At 34.8% G+C, this 21,213-nt stretch overlaps 1 protein-coding gene and 1 pseudogene across 1 annotated transcript in view; both read left to right on the plus strand.

Annotated features, from left to right (window-relative positions):
• Trpm7 (transient receptor potential cation channel subfamily M member 7) overlaps positions 1–11,838 on the plus strand; it is a 100,430-nt gene extending 88,592 nt beyond the window's left edge. Inside the window, 9 exon segments of the mRNA XM_047542129.1 lie at positions 197–213; positions 215–481; positions 837–882; positions 885–918; positions 1,072–1,250; positions 1,253–1,276; positions 7,956–8,007; positions 8,104–8,210; positions 10,360–11,838. Coding sequence (XP_047398085.1) covers positions 197–213; positions 215–481; positions 837–882; positions 885–918; positions 1,072–1,250; positions 1,253–1,276; positions 7,956–8,007; positions 8,104–8,210; positions 10,360–10,490 — 857 coding nt within the window. The 3' untranslated portion in view covers positions 10,491–11,838.
• Positions 11,839–19,717: 7,879 nt separating this feature from the next.
• Positions 19,718–19,989, plus strand: LOC124971832 (protein AF1q-like; annotated as a pseudogene).
• The last annotated feature ends 1,224 nt before the right edge of the window (positions 19,990–21,213 follow it).

The raw sequence follows: 21,213 nt of genomic DNA on the forward strand, positions 1-21,213 counted from the left end.
TTGTCTTTACACATGAATTCAGAGATGCTAAAGAAGAATATGATTTCCTATCATTCATCATGCTTATCTTCATATAAAACTACACTTTTTTCGTTTTATCTTCTAATCCTTACTTAACCAAAGATATCTGCAAATTTTTATTCTATTTTGTAGGACTTATAATTTGATTTTTAAACTCTCTCCGTTTGTGTTGCAGGTGAGCCTGTCACGGTGTGTACGATTGGAAGAGAGTTCACCCAACATACTAAATAACAGCATGTCTTCTTGGTCACAACTAGGCCTCTGCGCCAAAATAGAGTTTTTAAGTAAAGAGGAGATGGGAGGAGGTTTACGAAGAGCTGTCAAAGTGCAGTGTACCTGGTCAGAACATGATATCCTCAAATCAGGACATCTTTATATTATCAAATCTTTTCTTCCTGAGGTGGTTAACACATGGTCAAGTATTTATAAAGAAGATACAGTTCTCCATCTCTGTCTCAGAGTAAGTGCCAGTTAATTTATAACTGTGTAACATAAGAACTTTGTTTTTTCATTTCTGAGTGAATAAGTGAAATCTATTTTTAGTTTAAATATTAATCAAGGGGCCAGGTGTGGTGGTACACGCTTGTAATCCCAGTGAGTTGGAAGGCTGAGGTGGGAGGATTGTGAGTTCAAAGCCAGCCTCAGCAACTTAGTGAGACCCTAAGCAACTTAGCTTAGACCCTGTCTCTATAAAATATAAAAAGGGCTGGGGATGTGGCTGAGTGGTTAAGCGTCCTTGGGTTCAATCCCTGGTACCCAAAATAAATAAATAAAATAAAATTTAAATAAATAAATGGGTTTTCCCTCTTCCATAGGAAATTCAACAGCAGAGAGCGGCACAGAAACTCACATTTGCCTTCAATCAATGAAACCTAAATCCATACCGTATTCTCCAAGGTAAACCTTTACATTTTTCTAGAATATTTTAGGATTATGTGGATAGCAGTTTCTTGACCTTCATTATTGATGTTCAGTACTTAATTACTCATGATGCAGATCAATTAGCACCGTCTTAAACTGCTAGTAATACCTGTAACTGTTTTTTGTAAGGTTCCTTGAAGTTTTCCTGCTGTATTGCCATTCAGCAGGACAGTGGTTTGCTGTGGAAGAATGTATGACTGGAGAATTTAGAAAATACAACAATAATAATGGTGATGAGATTATTCCAACTAATACATTGGAAGAGATCATGCTAGCCTTTAGCCATTGGACTTATGAATATACCAGAGGGAGTTGCTGGTACTTGATTTACAAGGTAAGTTTATTAAAATATTGCTAAGGTGAAATTGGGTAATAGGTTCTTACCTATTTATGTGTTATTCAGAAACCTGCTAATCTGGGGCTATGGTTGTGGCTTAGTGGGAGAGCACTAGCCTCACGTGTATGAGGCACTGGGTTCAATTCTCAGCACCACATAAATAAATAAAGGTATTGTGTCCATCTACAACTAAAAATTTTTTTAAAAATCTGCTAATTTGGGGCCGGGGTTGTGGCTCAGTGATCTGAGCATTGCCTAACGTGTGAGGCACGGGGTTCGATCCTTAGCACACATATAAATAAATGAATAAGATAAAGGTCTGTTAACATCCAAAAAAATATTTTAAAATCTGCTAAGTTAACATCTTAGACTGATAGAAGCTATACAGTAAACAAGTCAATCATAGCCATAGCATATGGCCATTAGAACTTTGAATAATGAAACTTGGCTCTCTTAATTATTGTAAAGATAATACATGTTGATAAGCATATGCAGCCTTTAGTATTTTGAAAGGGTAAAGACCATTTCTTTTTAACAACATATTAACAAACATCTCCGTTACTCCTGGTGTTTAAGTTATATCATACTGGGAATTAAACTACCTAAAATTTTAGCAGATTAAAACAACAGTTATTTTACTTTTATGTATCTTTGATTCAGGAATGGGGTAGTGGGAGTAGCTCATCTCTGCTGTCACCTCGGAGGGCTTAAATGACTGGAGATACTGAACAACTTGAGTGATAAATGTCTCAGGCCTCTGTTCACTATCAGCTGAATTCCTCACTTTCCCCAATGGTCTCTTCACATGGCTAACTAGCTTGGGCTTCTTACATAGCATGATAGTTTTGGGTAGTTGGACTTCTTACATAACTGATTTATCTTAGAGAGAAAGTAGAAACACTTAGAGCTAGGCCCATATTCCTTGCTTCACTTTTACTGGTCAAGGCAAATTTTTTGTTGTTGTTGTTGTTTATACTAGGGATTGAACCCAGAGGTATTTTACCACTGAGCTGCATCCCCAACCCTTTTTATTTTTTATTTTGAGGCAGGATCTCACTAAGTTGCTTAGGGCCTGGCTAAGTTGCTGAAGCTGGTCTCAATCTTGGAGATTTTCCTGCCTCAGTCTCCTGAGTCACTGAGATTACCAGCAGGCACCACCATGCCCAGCAGTCAAGGCAGGTTATAAGGACAGCCCAGATTCAAGGGAAGGAAAGGGCTTGGAAGATAGCTCAGCTGGTAGAGTGCTTGCCTCGCAAGCACAAGGCCCTGAGTTTGATCCCCAGTACCACAAAAAAAAAGGGGGGGGGGGTGGAGGAAAAATAGATTCCAGCACTTGGGTGGAACAGTGTATATACAGGCTATGAAAAAATTTCTTACAGCCATTAGAAGCTAAACTGATGTAAAAGAAGAAAAAGAAATTATAGCTGTGAGAAGACCACTTTGCTTGAAGTCATATCTCTTCAGCTCTACAATAGGGTCAGAGGAAAGTTAAATTATGCAATTAGCATCCCTCTGCTTGGAGAATACTTTTACATAATTGCCTTCATAATTTTTCTCCATAAAAAACAGCCTTAATTTCAAATGTAAACTCAGATCACATTTTATCACATAAGAATAATTGTTTAGAATGTATATCATTCAGTAGCTCTTTTCATTATACAGATACTAACATAAAAATTTATTTAAAAGCAAACAGTTGGTATTTATTCAGCTCAATGAAAATTTGTATAAATATAACTTTGGTTTTCAGTAGCTCATCACTTTATGTACATTATTAACATGGTGTGTGGTGTTTATATATATATATATATATATATATATAGTAAAAACTTGCTGTTTTATGCTATTAGTTAGGCAGTTATATTCTTATAAAAGCCTACTAACATTCTTCAGTATGTATTATTTAATTCATGTGCAATTCAAGTTGCACATAAATGAGACCAAATTTTCCTGCTTTATTCTGATTTATTTAAAAGGGCGGTAATTATTTTCAGTGAACAGAGTACAATTGAATTGACCCTTAACATAAATTTTAACTACACAGATTCACTTAAATATGGTTTTCTTTTTTGCAGATTCATGATAATTTTAAAAATTCACAGATGAACAGTATAGTGTAGAAATATTTTTAAAAATAAAGAAAAGGTTAGGTATGTCATGACTGTACAAAATATCTGTACTTAATAGTCTATTTTATCATTTACTACCATAAAATATAATCAAATCTGTGATAAAAAGCTAGAATTTATCAGTATTTATGCATACAGTATGTACCTGGTGCCATTAGCAGTCAAGAGAAATGTAAACAAATATAAAGAAGTTGTCAGCCTGGGGATATAGCTCAGTGGTAGTGTATCTGCTAACTGCACAAAGCCATGGGTTCTATTCCCAGCTCCAAGAAAAAAAGAAATCCTTAACAAATGTAAAGACAGTATTAAATCATAACTGTATAAAATTATAACACATATTACATTACTATAAAACTTTCATGACCCCCTGCCCTTGCTATTGAAGTAAGTTCAGATGTTCCAGGCATCCACTTAAAATGCTGTGTGACCTAATGCAGCAGCACACACCTATAATTCCAGCTATGCAGGAAGCTGAATCAGGAGGATTGTAAGTTCAAGGTCAGCCTGCACAACTTAGTAAGACCCTGTCTCAAAATAAGAAAATAAATAAAAGAGCTGGGAGCATAGCTTAGTGGTGGAGCACTTGCCTAGCATGCTTGAGGCTCTTGGTTCAAGCCCCAGCACCACCACCCGAAAAAATAAAAAATAAAAATAAAATGTGTGATGCAGTTCATCTTAGAAATTGCATATTCCTGTATAAGTGATCTCTTAGTGTTCTCACATATTCTTCACTGTATGTTACAATACATAGTATATGTTAATCAACTATGTTATCAGTAAGGCTTCCAGTCAACAGCAAGCTATTAATTAAAGTATCGGTAGAACCAGAAGTTATACACAGAAGCTGAGCACATTGGCATGGGCCTGTAATCCCAGCGATTCAGGAGGATTGCAGATTTGAGGCCAATCTCAGCAATTTAGTGAGCCTCTAAGTAACTTAGTGAAATCATGTCTCAAAATAAAAAGCACTAGGGATATAGCTCTGTAGTAAAATGTCCCTGTGTTCAATTGTCAATACCCAAGAAAAGAAAAAAGAAAAGGTGTACATAGAGTTTGATTGGTAGTGGGTAGCAGCCCTCTGCCCTTATCTCTAGCTTCATCACTGCCAACACTCAGCCTGGCACCATAGATAACAGAACAGGGAGCCATGTTGCAGGCAGCCTCACATCAGTGGTGCCCACTTGCAGAAACAAAAGCAGACAAGAATGTCATCACAGGGAAAATTTGGGGAGCAGTTTAATAATGGTTTGGTGTAAGAAATGGGCATACCACCCTAAGATTCCATCTCACCCCAATTAGAATGGTGATTATCAAGAATACAAGCAACAACAGGTGTTGGAGAGGATGTGGGGAGAAAGGTACACTCATACATTGCTGGTGGGGCTGCAAATTAGTGCAGCCACTCTGGAAAGCAGTGTGGAGACTCCTTAGAAAACTTGGAATGGAACCACCATTTGACCCAGCTATCCCACTCCTTGGCCTATACCCAAAGGATTTAAAATCAGCATATTACAGAGATACAGCCACATCAATGTTCATAGCTGCTCAGTTCACAATAGCCAGATTGTGGAACCAACCTAGATGTTCTTCAATTGATGAATGGATAAAGAAACTGTGGTATATATATACAATGGAATATTACTCAGCCATAAAGAATGATAAAATGATGGCATTTGCAGGCAAATGGATGAAATTGGAGAATATCATGCTAAGTGAGATAAGCCAATCTCAGAAAACCAAAGGACGAATGATATCGCTAATAAGTGGATGATGACACATAATGGGGGGTGGGAGGGTTAGTGTTAGGGTTAGAGTTAGGGTTAGGGAGGGGGGCAAGAATGGAGGAAGGAAGGACTGTATAGAGGGAAGAGAGGGGTGGGAGGGGTGGGGGGGAAGGGAAAAAATGGCAGAATGAATCAAACAACATTACCCTATGTAAATGTATGATTACACAAATGGTATGCCTTTACTCCATGTACAAACAGAGAAACAACATGTATCCCATTTGTTTACAATATTAAAAAAAAAAAGAAATGGGCATAGTTTTATCAACAGGAATAACACCCAAGGAAGATATATTTATACCAGGCTACCATAAAGAATGACCTCATGAAGTACCTGTACAGTGCAGGAGGGAAGACTGTGGAGTTTAATGTTATTGAAGAAGAAAAGGATACAGAGGCAATGGATGTGACAGTCCTTGGTGGAGTTCCAGTTCAATGCTGTAGAATATATACAGTAGACCATAACCCTTTAGTCATAGTCCTTCATTAATTTATCAGCAGAATTACCAAAATAGTGGGAAAAGAATAAGAGATTAGAGAGCATTTCTGAAGGCCAGTTCCAACAATGCTTGTCCTTCTGCAAGTGAAGATTTCCGCCTTAGTACATGCAGAGACCCTATGCGTCGACCACAGTATTCCAATTCTCCTGTACAGGGAGAAGTGATGGAGGGTGCTGACAACCAGGGTACAAAGTAGACCCATGAGACAGAATGTGTATCAGGGTTGTAGACAACGATTCAGCAGGGACTCCTCTCCAAAGACATACTAGAAAGGACGGCAGTAAAGAGGATAAGGAAAATCAAGGAGATGAGACCCAAGGTTAGTAGCCATCTCAACACTGGTAACTGCTTCCATTTTGGTTACCCACACAGACACCTAAAAATCGTAAATCACAAGATGGCAAAGAGACAGCTAATACATCAGATGAGATTTTTTTTCCCCCTCCTTAGGCTGAGTAGGACAGGATTTATTAAATATGTGCTAACTATTGCAACCATCACCTGGTCATACAACACAAAGAAATGAATATGTAATTCCAGCATTAAGATATAAACAATAGATTATTAAAGACCTTAAGTGCTTTCCTTTTGACTGAATAACTAAAACTATCTGCATTATCTATGCAGTGTGGAGTTTTTCTTTTTTTAACAAAAGATGTCTCTTTTTAGTAATTAGAAATGTGTTCATTTTTGTTTGATTTGGTTTTTCTCCATACATTTTTAAAGGTTTTTTTAGCTTTCTCATATCTGGTCAAGATTTTTTAAAACCTCATTTTTAATTTAGAATGTAAGTTTGTAAGTTGATTTTTTTTTTAAGTTAACAAACAGCAAGCACCTGTTAATAAAGGCCTTTAAAACTTTTTTCAAAAACGTTAATGCAGATTTTTGACTGCACAGGGATCAGTACCCCTAACCCTTTTATCATTCAAGTGTTGTCTATAATTGTGATTTTCTTTATAATTAATGTGTTCATAAAGCCGGTTTTATAGGAATATTTTAGATGATTCCTATATAATTTACCATTAAAAATATAAAGAACAAAATGTTTCCATTCTTACTGTTTCTTTACTTCTGTGAAGACATATACACAAGTGGAAATGCCCCACTCCTTAATTTTTTTTATCATTTTGTTGTGTTTTGCTGGTTTTTCCAAAACTTAGATCATGAGGTGTATTTTTTTTTTCATTTGTTTTTGCCATCTAATAATAAATCATGGACATGTTCTAGATCATTATTGATTAAATCTGAGTTATTTTAATTGTTCTGTGATAGTCTGTAGTATGGAGGTATATAGCATTTTCATCCTTTATTGATAGACATGCAATATTTTTAATTTTTTGCTACTATAAACAGTGCTGCTGCAAACATACACTGTACTACTGCTTTTAGTTCCATAAACTAGGTTCCTGAATGGGCTTAGTAAAAAGAGAAAAGTGCAATTTTAATAAGTACCTCTAGGTTATTCACAAAAGATTATAGATAGCTGAATTTATACTCAGCATTGTATTCAAATGCCCATTTCTTTACACCCTCTCCAGTGTTGAATATTATTTATCTTTGCCAATCTATTGGGTGGAAAAAAGAGTATTGCATTTTAATTCTGATTTTTTCTTTTGTGAATGAACCATTTAATTAGGCTTCATTCTAATAGGTTAAATATTTGTGATTATTCAAAATGTCAGAAGGTGGTATTTATATATAAATATGTGAATAAGTGAGAGACTAGAAAGATATAATCATACTTTTAATAACCTCTAAAGAGAGCTGGATCTAAAGATGTTCATAATTTTACTTTTTTGTTCTGAATATCTTACAAGAAAATTGATTACATGTTAATGTGATTTTTTTTTTTTCTCTCTCAAATCCAAAGTGTTTCTTTTGAAAGTCCTATGGATTTATGCTTCTTTATGTACTAAATTGTCCTTTGCTAGTAACTAAGGTGAATCAAGGGCAGATTGTACAGACCTTTTACATAAGGCCCTATTGAATCAGAAGCTGGGTACCAATAGAAGCTTACATGCCTGCTTTCTCACTCTGACATCTCTCATTCACATCACAGGAGCTATTTCTGTTCCTGGTAAGATGCTGGAGGTTATAAACAAGTTATGAAATATTAAGAGAGAAGAACTTACACTCCTTTGAATAATTTATCATTGTAATGATGGATGATGCTGTAAAATAACCTCAATACTTTATTATGCAAACATCAATGTTTATATCAATTACGTGATAAAATTTTTTTTTTTTTTATATACTCATAAAGGTGTGGGTGAAAATTTGACTGACCCATCTGTGATAAAAGCAGAAGAAAAGAGGTAATAAGTTTTAACAATTTCATTAAAGCATATTTTCATAATTTCAAATTCTGCATTTCTCTTTGCATAAATTCTCTTTTTAAATTAATTTCACAGATCCTGTGATATGGTTTTTGGCCCAGCAAATCTAGGAGAAGATGCAATAAAAAACTTTAGAGCAAAACATCATTGTAATTCTTGCTGTAGAAAGCTTAAACTTCCAGGTAAAAAATTTCTTAATCAATATAGTATATAAATTGGTAGCCAAGTTATGTTATTAGCCATTGTTAGTCATAGTTAGGTAGCCAGTTAACTTGGTCAAGTTAAGGCTAGAGGTACAAATATTTCTTTAATGGTCTCTAATTTTGTCAACTTCAGTAGCAACTCAGTCTAGTTCCCTCCTTTCATAGATGCTATCATTAGTTGAGATTACTTATGATTTTACCCATTGGTTAACAACACAGTCAAAATTGAGCTATAATTGCGTGTCTCCCTCTTCTTGGTACAGTATAGTTACATATTAGTTTGTGCTCCCTAAGGCCATACTGCATAGTCTTAAAGAAAAATTTATAAAAAAAACAGTTCATGTAGTTGTGAACATATATATGGGTCATTTAAGGTAGACTATTTCTCAGATTAAAATTAACGGTTCATATTTTGAGTATCAGTTCTTTTTTATAAATGCAGATTCAGGTACAGGGTATAAGCATGACCATGGTTGGTTTAAATTATAAATTTGATATTACTATATGAAGTTTTCTGATTCTATTCTCATGTCATAACTCCATAACCTATTTGTTCCATCATCCCAGATGTGGAACACTTATAAAAACATAAATATACTATATATAATATAATATAATATAATATAATATAATATACAAATTATAGTAAGAAAACTGTTTTAATAATTGTAAGTATATTTCTGACCTATTATAATACAATATTTCCAACCTATTTTAATACACCTGTGTCAGTTTCATTGAAATATTCTCAGAATTGAAAACTTAATACTTGATGGTTTAAGGGTCAAGTGATTTCATCCTGTTTCATGGCTGTAAATGCATTTTATATACTGACTATACCAAATTTATCTGAAGACTTAACTACTTTCTTGTGCTCCTGTTTCTGTGTTTAGCTTCCTGCACACCTACGTGGATATCCAAAAGTATTAGTAGTAACATATCTATTCCAGAGCTCTTTGATTTTTTCATCTTCTACCCCTACATACAAATTTCTGCTTCCCCATCTCACTAATGTTTGACCCAATTACTCAACCTCTTACTGAAAACTATCCAGTGTTTTTTTTTTCTCACTTTCCATGACCGATCATCAAGTTCTATTTACTCTTATTCTGAAATATCCCCTAAAATTCATCATTTCTTTCCATCTTAATTGCCACCATCTTGTTTCCTAGGTGACTGCCATTTGCCCCTAACTTCACATGTCTTTTAGAATAGTTATTTAAAACAAATCAGATTATAGTTCTCCTGTAACTGCTTAAAACCTCCCAGTAGATTTATTTTAATCTGTGCTATACATCAGAGCTTACATTCCCTAAATCAGGGGTTGGCAAACTTTTATAAAGGGCAAGGTAAGTGTTTTCTGCTTTGTGGCCATGTTGTCTATGTTTCAGCTACCATCACAGTGAAGAAATTACCATAGACAATAAGCCCAGAGCTCGGCTGCATTGCGGTAAAATTATTTATAAAAACAGGCAGCAGCCAAATTTAACCCACAGGCTATAGTTTGATAATCCTTGGCCATTAACTGACCACATTTTCTGCTAGTCTTCCTCTCATTTGCTATACTTAAGTCACACTGTCTACATGCCATTGTTATAGTATATCAAATCTTGTTTCTTTCTTAGTTTTTATAGTTAACCTCTCTTCGTAGAACATTGCTTCTGGAATTTTAATTTACATCGTGGTATTTAGGTCTCTTCTCTGGCTTTTTTGCTCAGCTCTGTCTGAAAGAATCACCCTGTACTATCTCATCTGGCCCTTATACTTCATTATGTTCTTTCCCTGAAAGCACTTGTTACTACTTATAATTGTATTATTTTTGTATTTGCTTTTTTTGTATCACTCACTACAAGCCTTAGTGAACTTGTTCATTGCTACATTCCCCAAACTTATATGAATGACTGCTGATTAATGGTCAGTGTGTAGTAATTATTTGTTCAATGAATGATTTCATTTGTATGTATATAAATTTGGTGATTATTAAATATGTAACATCTTGTGGAAAATAGGTCTCATGTTTAGAGGAAAATTTCTTAAGAAAATGTTCTTAATTTTCCATTTTTAAGAAATACTGACTTTCCTTTTTTTTTTTTTTTTTTTTTTTTTTTGTTGGGGTTGGTGAATGTAGATCTGAAGAGGAATGACTATACACCTGATAAGATTATATTTCCTCAGGAAGAGCCTTCAGATTTGAATCTTCAGCCTGGAAATTCCACCAAAGAATCAGAATCAACTAATTCTGTTCGTCTGATGTTATAATATTACTGAATCATTGGTTTTTGCCTACACTTTCCTCAACTGTTACTGCATCTCTTTCCTTCAAGAGGAAATTGTTAATATAGAAAGGTGTATGCAAATTGAATTTGCTGACCCCAGCACAGTTCAAAGGTCAATATTCTTTTGACCTAATTAAACTAGTCAATTAGAAACTTCCTATAGGATTCCGTGGAGAGCTGAGAAATTTTAAAAGTAATGGAAAATTAGTATTTAAAAATTTTGAAGGGCTCTTAAGCAGAGGATGTCATTTGATTTTGTTCTAATAAGGATGATGATTCCCTCTCTTATGTGGTGCAATACCATTAACCAAAGTTAGGTGTCTGTGCACATTTTATTGGCAGCTGGTTTATTGCCATTCAGCTAGAGAAATGAAGAAATCACTTAGCCTTTTGGTTAAATGGCAGTCAGAAGTCTTCCTTGGTGTGTTCAGTGATGTCACTAATTCTCAACTAGATGCTTCTTGGCCATGAGAAAGGTGACTCCTAATTTTAGGTTCATGGAAATATAAAAAGCCTGAGCTGAAGACCATTTTCTAAGAGAGACTTTATTTATGAATCAGGGTTAGGCTCCTTATTTAAAGATAGAGCCAGTTTTTTGTTAGAACCCAGTTGTGCAAAAGTATTAGTTGTTTTTTGTTTTGTATTGTTTTGTTTTGTTTTTTTAACATTGTCTTATCAAGCCACTGTTAAGCAGAAGAAAGCCATGGTAAAAGGAGATAACTTAACTCACTGTTCAAAAGAATGAGAAAAGTTACTTTTTCCTATCTGTCTGTAGTGATAACCTGGAAGTTATATACTCCAAAGATGTTATTGACCAGTATATCAAATCAGAATGTAAAAGTGAGCTCTTGCTTTTATTTAAAAATTATGTGGGAACATCTGAACATGAATGTTGTTTGTGGTACTTATTTAAGAGATTAATTGAATTGGATCATCATTATGTGATGTCGGGAGATTGCAATGCAACTATGCCAATAAAATGTAATTTAACTGCCCCAGATATTTTTAAATATTCAGCAACAACAAGAAAAGCTTTTCACCTAAGATTTTATGCTTTGATTTTTTTCCTTTTTTTTTTTTTCTTGTTGTTTGTTTCCTAGGTACTAATTTTAATTTTTATTTGGAAGGGAGCAATGTAAAGCTTATTTGTATTCAGTAGTGTATCTCATAGATACAGACAAGGCAAGCAGAGATAAGCTGTTTAAATAGTGTTTAATATTGATGGGGGGGAGAAAGAAAAAATGTATTACTTAAAAGATATTATACTATATACATTTTGTATATCATTAAATCTTTAAAAGAAATAAAATAAATTTATTCTTGTTTATAGATGCCTTTAGTGAGTTTAATTATTCTAAAAAATATTTGACATTTTCAAGGTATCAGTTTCTTTTCAGAGCATCAACTTTTTTAGATGAAGCATTTTTATACACCAGTGCTTTTTAATCACCTGTTTATATGATGTTTAAATTGATACTGGTTTTTCAGCTGTTATCTTTTTTTTTTTTTAAGTTTCTTGCCGATCAGAAAAGGTGATTATTGGTTCACATTTAATTGCATGTTATTTATTTTCACAAGATAATAATAGTTAACAATTAGTTCTTACTGTGTCAGGCATTGCTCTACTTTGTATTTCCTAACACTTAATTCTTATAACAATTTTATGAAATGGGTATTAAGGGTCATTATACTGTGTCGCAGATTTGAAAATCAAAATGCTAGAGAGGTGAAGTAGCTTTCCCAAGATTCTTGTACTTTAGCGTGTAGTAGAGTCAAGATTCAAACTCAGGCAGATTGTCTCCTCTGCTCTTAAACCCCATGCTATATTGACTCTCAAGCATAATGACCACTGATAGCTTCTGTACCATTTCCTGCTCACTCCGCTGAAATAGATCTACTCCATTAACCCACGAAGTCCCAAGTTTTCAGTTCTGAAAATATTTTAATGAAATTGACATAGTGCATTAAAATAGGTTGGAAATAACAATTTAGAGCTTATTATATAATTTATTAATAACATTAATGAATATTATCACTAATTCACCTATTGCTCTTCTCAAAATAATAGAACTCTAAAAACATTTATTTTAGAGTTAACTTTAATGGTATATTTGTTGAACAGTTTGTTTTGTTTGTGATGCTGGGGCTTGAACCAAGTTCTATCCCCATCACATAAAAAAAAAGAAGAGGTAAAACTAGGAAATGGGTTAAAAAGTGGCCATAAGCACCAAATGTAAACTAAAACATGAAGAGAATTTAAGTAATCATGCAAGTGCTCAATCATAAACAAGTACACCAATTCCTTGTCAAAGTAATGGCAAATATGCAAGAGGAAGTGGAAGCACACAGAATAAATCCCAACAGTCAATAGATTTGTATTTTATTCACTATTCACCTAGAACAGTGACTAGCATAAAGTAGATACACAGTATTTTCTATATTCATGAAGTGATGTGACTTAGGATTTTCAGAGTGGAAGTAGAACCAGAAAGGAGAAAATAAAAGGATTCACTGAATATTACATTTAAGGGACTCTGCAAATAATGAAAAAAAGAAGTTTACAAAGGAAAAAAGACTGACACCAGGATTCTCACCTGCTGTACAGTATCTCAGGCAGCAGCAAAGCAGTAAATGTTAAGGGGAAAGAGGAGAAATTTGAGCTTGGCCATGAGATGATATTTTTGTAAAGTTTACTACACATGCTTTTTCTTGGAAAATATTAAGGATATACTCAAACCAAAAATATGTAAATAGAATGCTGAGGTAAACAGGTGAATAACATTCATAAATTTACCCACTTGGCAAATATTTATACATTATGTAATTGTTTTTTGAGTCAGGGTCTCTCCACGTTGTGCCAAATGCCCAAGCACTCTACCGACTGAGCTATCTCCCCAGCCCCTAAATGATTTTTAACCTTTTCCTAATCCCTTGGGAAGCTTTATATTTGGCTGCTGTAACACAAACAAATTTGTAGCCATTTGTAGGCATTTGTTTAAATTTGAGGACTATAAGCTCATTTCCTATATTTATGACAGTAGCTTCAAAAGCATTTAATTTAGTTTCAATCTTTTCATCAACATTTACCTGATTGTTTAGGACTTTGGACGTATTTTCAACTAAATTATTAAGAAAATGAGCATTTTGAATGTTTTGGGACAAAGCTATGGCAGATGTCATGTCAGAGACCAAAACAGATATCAAAGTGACTATTTCAAGTACAAGACCAATAGCACATCGGGGTCTATTTAGCCGGGCATGCATCTGTTGTAGGACTTGAACCCCAGCATGAAAATATCACAGCTCTGAAATGTTAGCTGGGAGTAAAACAAAGGAAGGTTGGTATAACACAAGTACTCCTTGTTTTCTATTATACCTAGTAATGCAATTGGTTAGATTACATCTTTGACAAGTTACATGATATCTTTGTCCTGTCATTTTTACTTTTATTCTTCCAGAAATGAAAACATAAGGAAATTGGACACAGGCCCACAGGCCATAGCAGGAAACCACTTTACAGCGTCTGTGTACAAAATCAGGTAGGGAGCTGTTGTCATAACTGATACCACCTGAGGCAGCTATTTAATGCTACAGATCTTTTTGCATGCCACAACCACTGAAAGTCAGGACATTACTAACAAGTCCTCCAAGAGCCGTGGAATCCCGATGTGGTTGTATTTTATCAATTCTGGGAGACCAACCCAAAACATATTTACTGTTGCCAGGGACGTTATGCTGCACTGGCAGAATATTAGCACATTCCATCCATTTAGGAAAGGTACCTAATTCTGATGTAGTATGATTAGGCCAATAAGGTATTGGTGAATGCTCCCTGGGACAGACTGTCTTGTCATGGGGGAGTCCCAGTTTAGTAACTGTCCAGACATACAATTTTAAGTCTGAGGTGCCAGTGAGATTAATTACCCTGACTCTCCCATATGCTGTCTTTTCCTCTGAGGCTACTTTCAAACAGCCAGCACATTGATCATGGGACCAACATATAGGTAAATTCCCACTATATCCATTATAATTAAATCCAATTAAATGAACAGGTGTAATATGTTTATCTGAAAAGTCTCCCATCATAAGGGTATCATTAATAAATACTGGAATGGATTCTCCAGTCCACACAGCTGGTTGTACTAAAGGCAGATATGGGAAATAAGTCCATTAAGTTTCCCCATGAACTCCTCTTACCTGACAGCTCAATAAGGCCAGCATAGCCACAAACCCTGTGGCTAGAGACTCAAGGCCTCCCTGCTGTTTGACTATCTGTTCAGCCTGATGCATCAGATTCTTAGGTTGGCTCAGATCTTCCATAGTGATGCTGAACAGCATATTCAGGTACCCAGATAGGATGAGCAGCACCTTCTGGAAAGATACAAGCATGGCCTCTGCCCCACATTATTCCTGGATCTGGTCCATTCTGTTGTCCTGTTTGTAAGTCTCTCCACCAAATTAGGTCTGATGGGCCTGTTGCGGTAGAAGACGTGTCGCCTGGCAGCACTGCAACTTTCAGGATCACGATTTTTAAAAATGTAAAACAAAGAGAGCATGATTCAAACAGATTTGTGGGGTTCTGTCTCTCCTATTTTGTTTTTTTGTTGTTGAAAGGAAAAATTGGTATAAGCTGGAGCATTTTAAACTGTAGAAGATGACCCAGCACCATAAAAGGTATTTAAGCAGTAAGAAATGACTTAATGAGCATTTTTTTACTTAGGCAGGAAAATTAGTAAAAGGCACCTGTTAGGCACTTGAGGATTGCCAAAACCAATGTTGTTTAACTAAAAGGAAGGCTCAACTCCCACCTGTTGTATGACTTAACTTTTGTCTTTAATAATAAGTTGAGCAACCAGATTATGAAATGGGGTCAGTATAAATACTGAAAGTCAACCTTATATCTTGACATCCTATAAGTGATAACCTATTATCTTAAATTAACTTAGGTTGTTACAGTAGAAATTGTACTTATGGAGTTGGGGATATAGCTCAGTTGGTAGAGTGCTTCCCTCCCAAGCACAAAGCCCTGGGTTCAAATCCCTAGCACCACAAAAAATAAAATAAAATAAAATAAAATAAAAAAAATTGTACTTATGTAAGGCATTAATAGGCAACAATTATAGTTTGTAAGAAAAATACAAAATAAAATTAATAAGAGTAAAAACATATTTGTATAATAACTATGTACCAAGGAAAATTATTTTAAGATTGCAGTGATCCTTATAACAAGAATTCATCTTTTAAACTTGATTTTAAATGAATGATTATCTTAACAAGGAATGAGATGAGAGGCAGAGTCTTAATTTAGGTGGGGTGGCCTCTTGACAAATCTTAGGTAAGGTGTTTTATTTTTAAAACTAATCTTTTGTCTCTTTCTTGAATATTACTTTATAATGTTTTTATGTATTTAATTTATATGAATCAGTTAACACAATTTAACATTATATCTGAAACATGAACCAAACAAGAGAGCTTCAATACCCCTTTTTGTGGCAAAATGTTTTTATATACCATATTGTCAACCTTTAAACTAGGCTCTCTGTATTGTCTTTTAAAATTTTACTTATTTAAGTTTACTCCTCAGTGTAGAAAGTAACATAAAATTTTATAATTTATGACAGATTATTTTTATCTAATTACAAAATATAAAGTGACATAAATAGATTTATAACCAAATTTGTTATGTGTATATAAATCTGTAAGAAACCACTGTTAGAGAAAACTTCATTTTGGAGAGAACCAGCTTGGTAAAATGTTCTTTTAAATCTTATACTTTCAAGATTTGTATACTGGAAGATGAGAATACATTTAGTATCTGAATAAGCCAGTAACAGCATCAGAATTACACTGACGTTTTTATATTGACCAAGTATAGTTTTTTTTTTTTTTTTTAATTCTGTAGTGCATATATTTCTGGAACCATATCAAATGCTTTTCAGAGTGAAGTAAATTTTATCCATAAATGAAAATAGCAGCTGATCAACCATGTTGACCAGTCAATTCACAGAGTCAATGGGAAGGACCTCAAACTGATTTTATTTATTTAAAATTAGGAAATATTTATTGAGCCCTTACTACATATCAGGCACTGTTCTGGCACCAGGGATACAGCAAAGAATCAAACAAAAGACCTGCTCTCATGCAACATCCATTCAGATATTCGTTCTGATGAGGGAATAGATAATAAACACGAGAAGAAAACATGGTGTGACGGATGGTGATAATGCTAAGGAGAAAAATATAGCCAGCTCAGGAAGGCAAGTGGCATGGGAACGAGAACCTTTACATGGAGAAGTCACGCCAGGCTCTTCCGCAAGTTGGTAACATTGCTGATGGGGACGTTCTGATTTTTTTTTTTTTAATGTTTTTTATTTTTACAGGCACATTTTGATTCATTGTACACAAATGGGGTACAGCTTTTCATTTCTATTGTTGTACACAATGTATATCCACACCATTCATGTAATCCTACATATACTTAGGGTAATACTGTCTGTTTCATTCTACTGTTTCTCCATTCCCACCCCTTTTTCCTCTACACCACCTAAAGTTCCTTCATTCTTCTATTTCCCCCGCCACCTCCCATTGTTATATATCATCATGCACTTATCAGAGAAAACATTCAGCCTTTGGTTTTTTGAGTTTGGCCTATTTCACTTAGCATATTTTCCAACTTCATTCATTTATCAGAAAATGCCATAATTTTACTATTCTTTATGGCTGAGTAATATTCCATTGTGTATATATACCAGTTTCTTTATCCATTCATCAATTGAAGGGCATCTAGGTTGGTTCCACAATCTGGCTATTGTGAATTAAGCAGCTGTGAACATTGATGAGGCTTCATCACTGTAGTATGCTGATTTTAAGTCCTTTGTATATAAGCCGAGGAGTGGGATAGCTGGATCAAATGGTGGGTCCATTCCAAGTTTTCTGAGGAATCTCCATACTGCTTTCCAAAGTGGCTGCACCAATTTGCAACTCCACCAGCAATGTATGAGTGTGCCTTTTTCCCCACATCCACACCAACACTTACTATTGCTTGTGTTCTTGATAATAGTCATTCTAATTGGAGTTAGATGAAATCCTAGGGTGGTTTTAATTTGCATTTCTCTGATTACCAGGGATGATGAGCACTTTTTCATATATTTGTTGATCACCTGTATATCTTCTTCTATGAAGTGTCTGCCCACCAAGTTTAGTTATTAAAGAAAACTGTGGAATCTGAAATGTATTATAATACTTTAAATACCATCTGTTGTTTAACCATAATTGTACAAACCTTAATTTCTTTAAGACTAGTTTCTCTGAATAATAAAACTTGACACAAATTATTTTGTTGGACTAAGAGTAGATTATTAATGTTGTAAGAAATCCTTATTGCTTTAACACATAGAGGGTTAAACTTTTGTTTTATATCAGTACATTAATATTTGACTTGTATCTGGGGATAGAGTCAATTTTCTTTCCTCTCTCAGCCTTTATTCAGGAGGTCCAATTAACCTCCTGAAATGTAGCAGATGTCTGTGAAAGAATCTTATCTATTTTTGCAAACAGGCTCAATGCCAGAAACTTAACACAAAACCAGGCTTGTAGATTAGGAACTTTTCTTTTTAAAAGAAGAAAAAGCCTTAGATAACTTTAGCTGATTGTGTTAATTATATATAACCAATTTAATTAAACACAAACCTTTTGAAATTTATCCTCCACAATTTTTTTATAATTTATTTAGACATTTACAACTTTTTACTTTACCAGACCAAAACCTCTTAGAGTCTTTACACATAAATTACACCTGACAGAATGTTAACTCCCAGCAACTCTTTTTTTAGGGAAAATAGAGAAACAAAGTAAACTTTTCCATTAACCAATTTATGAAAACACATTTAATGTTTAAATACATTTCAGTTAAGAGTGCTTGATTTTTATCTTTATAGATGATATTTTAGCATTTTAACTTTGTAAATTAATTAGGTGTCTCTTAAACAAATTTATGAAGATTAATCCCATTTATGTTAAATCTAATTTACTTATTTTAACTGTAAAAACTAAGATATCAAACAAATGTAAAACACAGTATTAACCATCTCTTTCCTGTTGAAGAAAATTGTTAGAAGCAATGATATTATAGTTTAGAGATTTTATAGAAACCAACGCTTTATTGCCTGACCACCTAGGAAAACTCGAGTTAGTAATGTTAAAGTCATCTTTATTTTTATCTCTTTACCCAATTTAAACTGAACTTCTTTTTTTTTGTTTTTTCTTTGCGGTGCTGGGGATCGAACCCAGGGCTTTGTGCTTGCAAGGCAAGCCTCTACCGACTGAGCTATCTCCCCAGCCCTGAACTTCTTTTTAAGTCATGTAAATTTAAAAATATTTCAATCCATTTTTAATTTTAATTTATAAGCACTAATTTATCTATATGCCAATTGTAATATCATATACATGATATATGGACATAGATACAAGACATCAGTGTGCACATATACACAAAACAGGAAACAAAGATTTTTGTAACTTTTTGTAAGTGGAGCTCCACAGGTAGTAGGTAATGTTACAGATATTTATTAAAACCTCTGTTAGACTTAACCTGTTAGAAATTAAAGCCAATCGGACTTTTATATTATGACTTAAATATAGAACAAGCCTGTGTAGATGGAAATGTCAGGTATAAGATCTAACATCCATGAGGACACTGGAATAAAAGATTTCAGATAGCAGCTTTTGTCCTGATGATTATCAGACCAACCCCCAATACCACCATCCATAGAAAACTTGTCCTCTAAACAGATTGTAGTTAGATAAAATAAAACTGATTAGAAAAACACATTAATGTAGGCACAGAAGATCAAATGTGAATTCACGTTAAAATCGTGAGCTCAAAAATGTAGGAATTTTTTTTTTTGTAAAGAAAACCATAACTCCTCTAGTAAAGGGGCATGTAGAACATCTTTATGAACTCAGCATTCACTCTGAGTTCAGATTAGAGTTAGTTCAGTTATTTAAAGAATGTGAGAGCCTATAAAATTCTCAGAAAAGGTTTTTAAGAAAAGGAAAACTGAGTCACTGTGGAGGGAGAGGGAGTGAGAGGACAAAGCCGTCCAAACCTCAGCAGCTTCCTTTTTCTTCATCCCTGAGCAAACCCCAGAGCCCCTGAGGCCCTCCCTCCATCTTTGGAACACACTAGTTATTCATTGATAACAGGAAACTATGAGGGACCCTGTGAGTAGCCAGTACAGCTCCTTTCTTTTTAGGAGGATGCCTATCCCAGAACTGGATCTGTTGGAGCTGGAAGGCCTGGGTCTGTCAGATACACCCACCTGCAAGACCAAGGACAGCAGCGTTGGCAAAATGACTGGGCAAGAACAGGAGCAGAACAAGAGAAAAACCCAGAAGGTGACACCCTCCTAGAGTACAGCACCTTCAACTTCTGGAGAGCTCCCATTGCCAGCATTCACTCCTTCGAATTGGACTTGCTCTAGGCTAAAACTTACCTCTCCTACCACCTTGCCCTCACTGTCTTCTCTTTCAAGCCCCTTCCTTCTCATCCCTTTCCCAAATTAATCTTGTTCTTTTCTCTCTATTGTGTTGGTGGTGCTGATGAATCTGCCAGTTGTTTGTTTGTTTGTTTATTTATTTAACTACCTACCTACCTACTCTATTTCTCTCAAAAGCCCTCACACCAAAGTAAAGGGTTCAAGCAACAGAGTACTGGATCACAGAAATCCTACCCCGACCCCCTGGATTATTAACCCCAGAAAATAGGCTTTGGGGAGGCATCAGGGAGTAGTAGTGTAAAATAGGAGACCATTTTGATTTCATTTTTAATCAGCTTTAAAGATTGCTCATACCCTCTGGCAGAGGGCTTGCTTGGCATGTGTAAGACCTTGGGTTTGATCCCTAGCACCACAAAAAAGAAAAAGATTGCTTAAACCTTTGTAGTTTTCTGTAATTACCAGTAAACTTAAGTATTTTTTCCAGGGTTAGTGAAAAATCTTCTAATTTTTAATTTAAGATGACTTACCACACAGAATGATCCAAAATGCTAAAATGATAATCTTTTTTTAATCCTGCTCCCTATAATACATTCTTTTCCCCAGAGAAATTGGGAGTTAAGGTATAAAACAAGAGAAAATAATATATTATGGAAAATGAAAATATGGGAAAGCACTGAATCATTTCAGAAATAGTTGATGCTCTTTCCTTCCAAAAAGTGTTCTTTTCTTTGTTTTCTGCCGTACTGGGGATCCAGCCTAGGGGCCTTTTACCACTGAACTATATCCCTAGCCCATTTTATTTTTTTAATTTCGAGATGGGGTCTGAGTTGCCCATGCTGGCCTTGAACTCGTCATCCTTTTGTCAGCCTCCCTAGTCCAAAAGGGTGTTCTTGAGCCTACTCACTTATAACTTTGCTTCTAACTGTGGGTTGAAAATTCTAAGGAAAATCAGATTTTAAATCTTAAGAAGAAACCTTGCTATTAGGATAATTTGTAAGGTTCTAATTCAGTCTTCTAAAAAACATAGGGGTTTGGTCCTGAGTATTTAGTCTTGCCCCTTCCTCATTTGCAATATATAATACTACTAATCAGTCGGCCTCAGGCACAATTCTAAAGCTACCTTAAGACCATGAAATGAATGATTACATTCTGCCCCTACACCTTGTTCCCACTCCTTCCAAAATTATTGCTGATTTGTGCTGCCATTTA

This window comes from Sciurus carolinensis, chromosome 2, assembly GCF_902686445.1.
Source record: "Sciurus carolinensis chromosome 2, mSciCar1.2, whole genome shotgun sequence".
In the NCBI taxonomy this organism is placed as follows: Eukaryota; Metazoa; Chordata; class Mammalia; order Rodentia; family Sciuridae; genus Sciurus; species Sciurus carolinensis.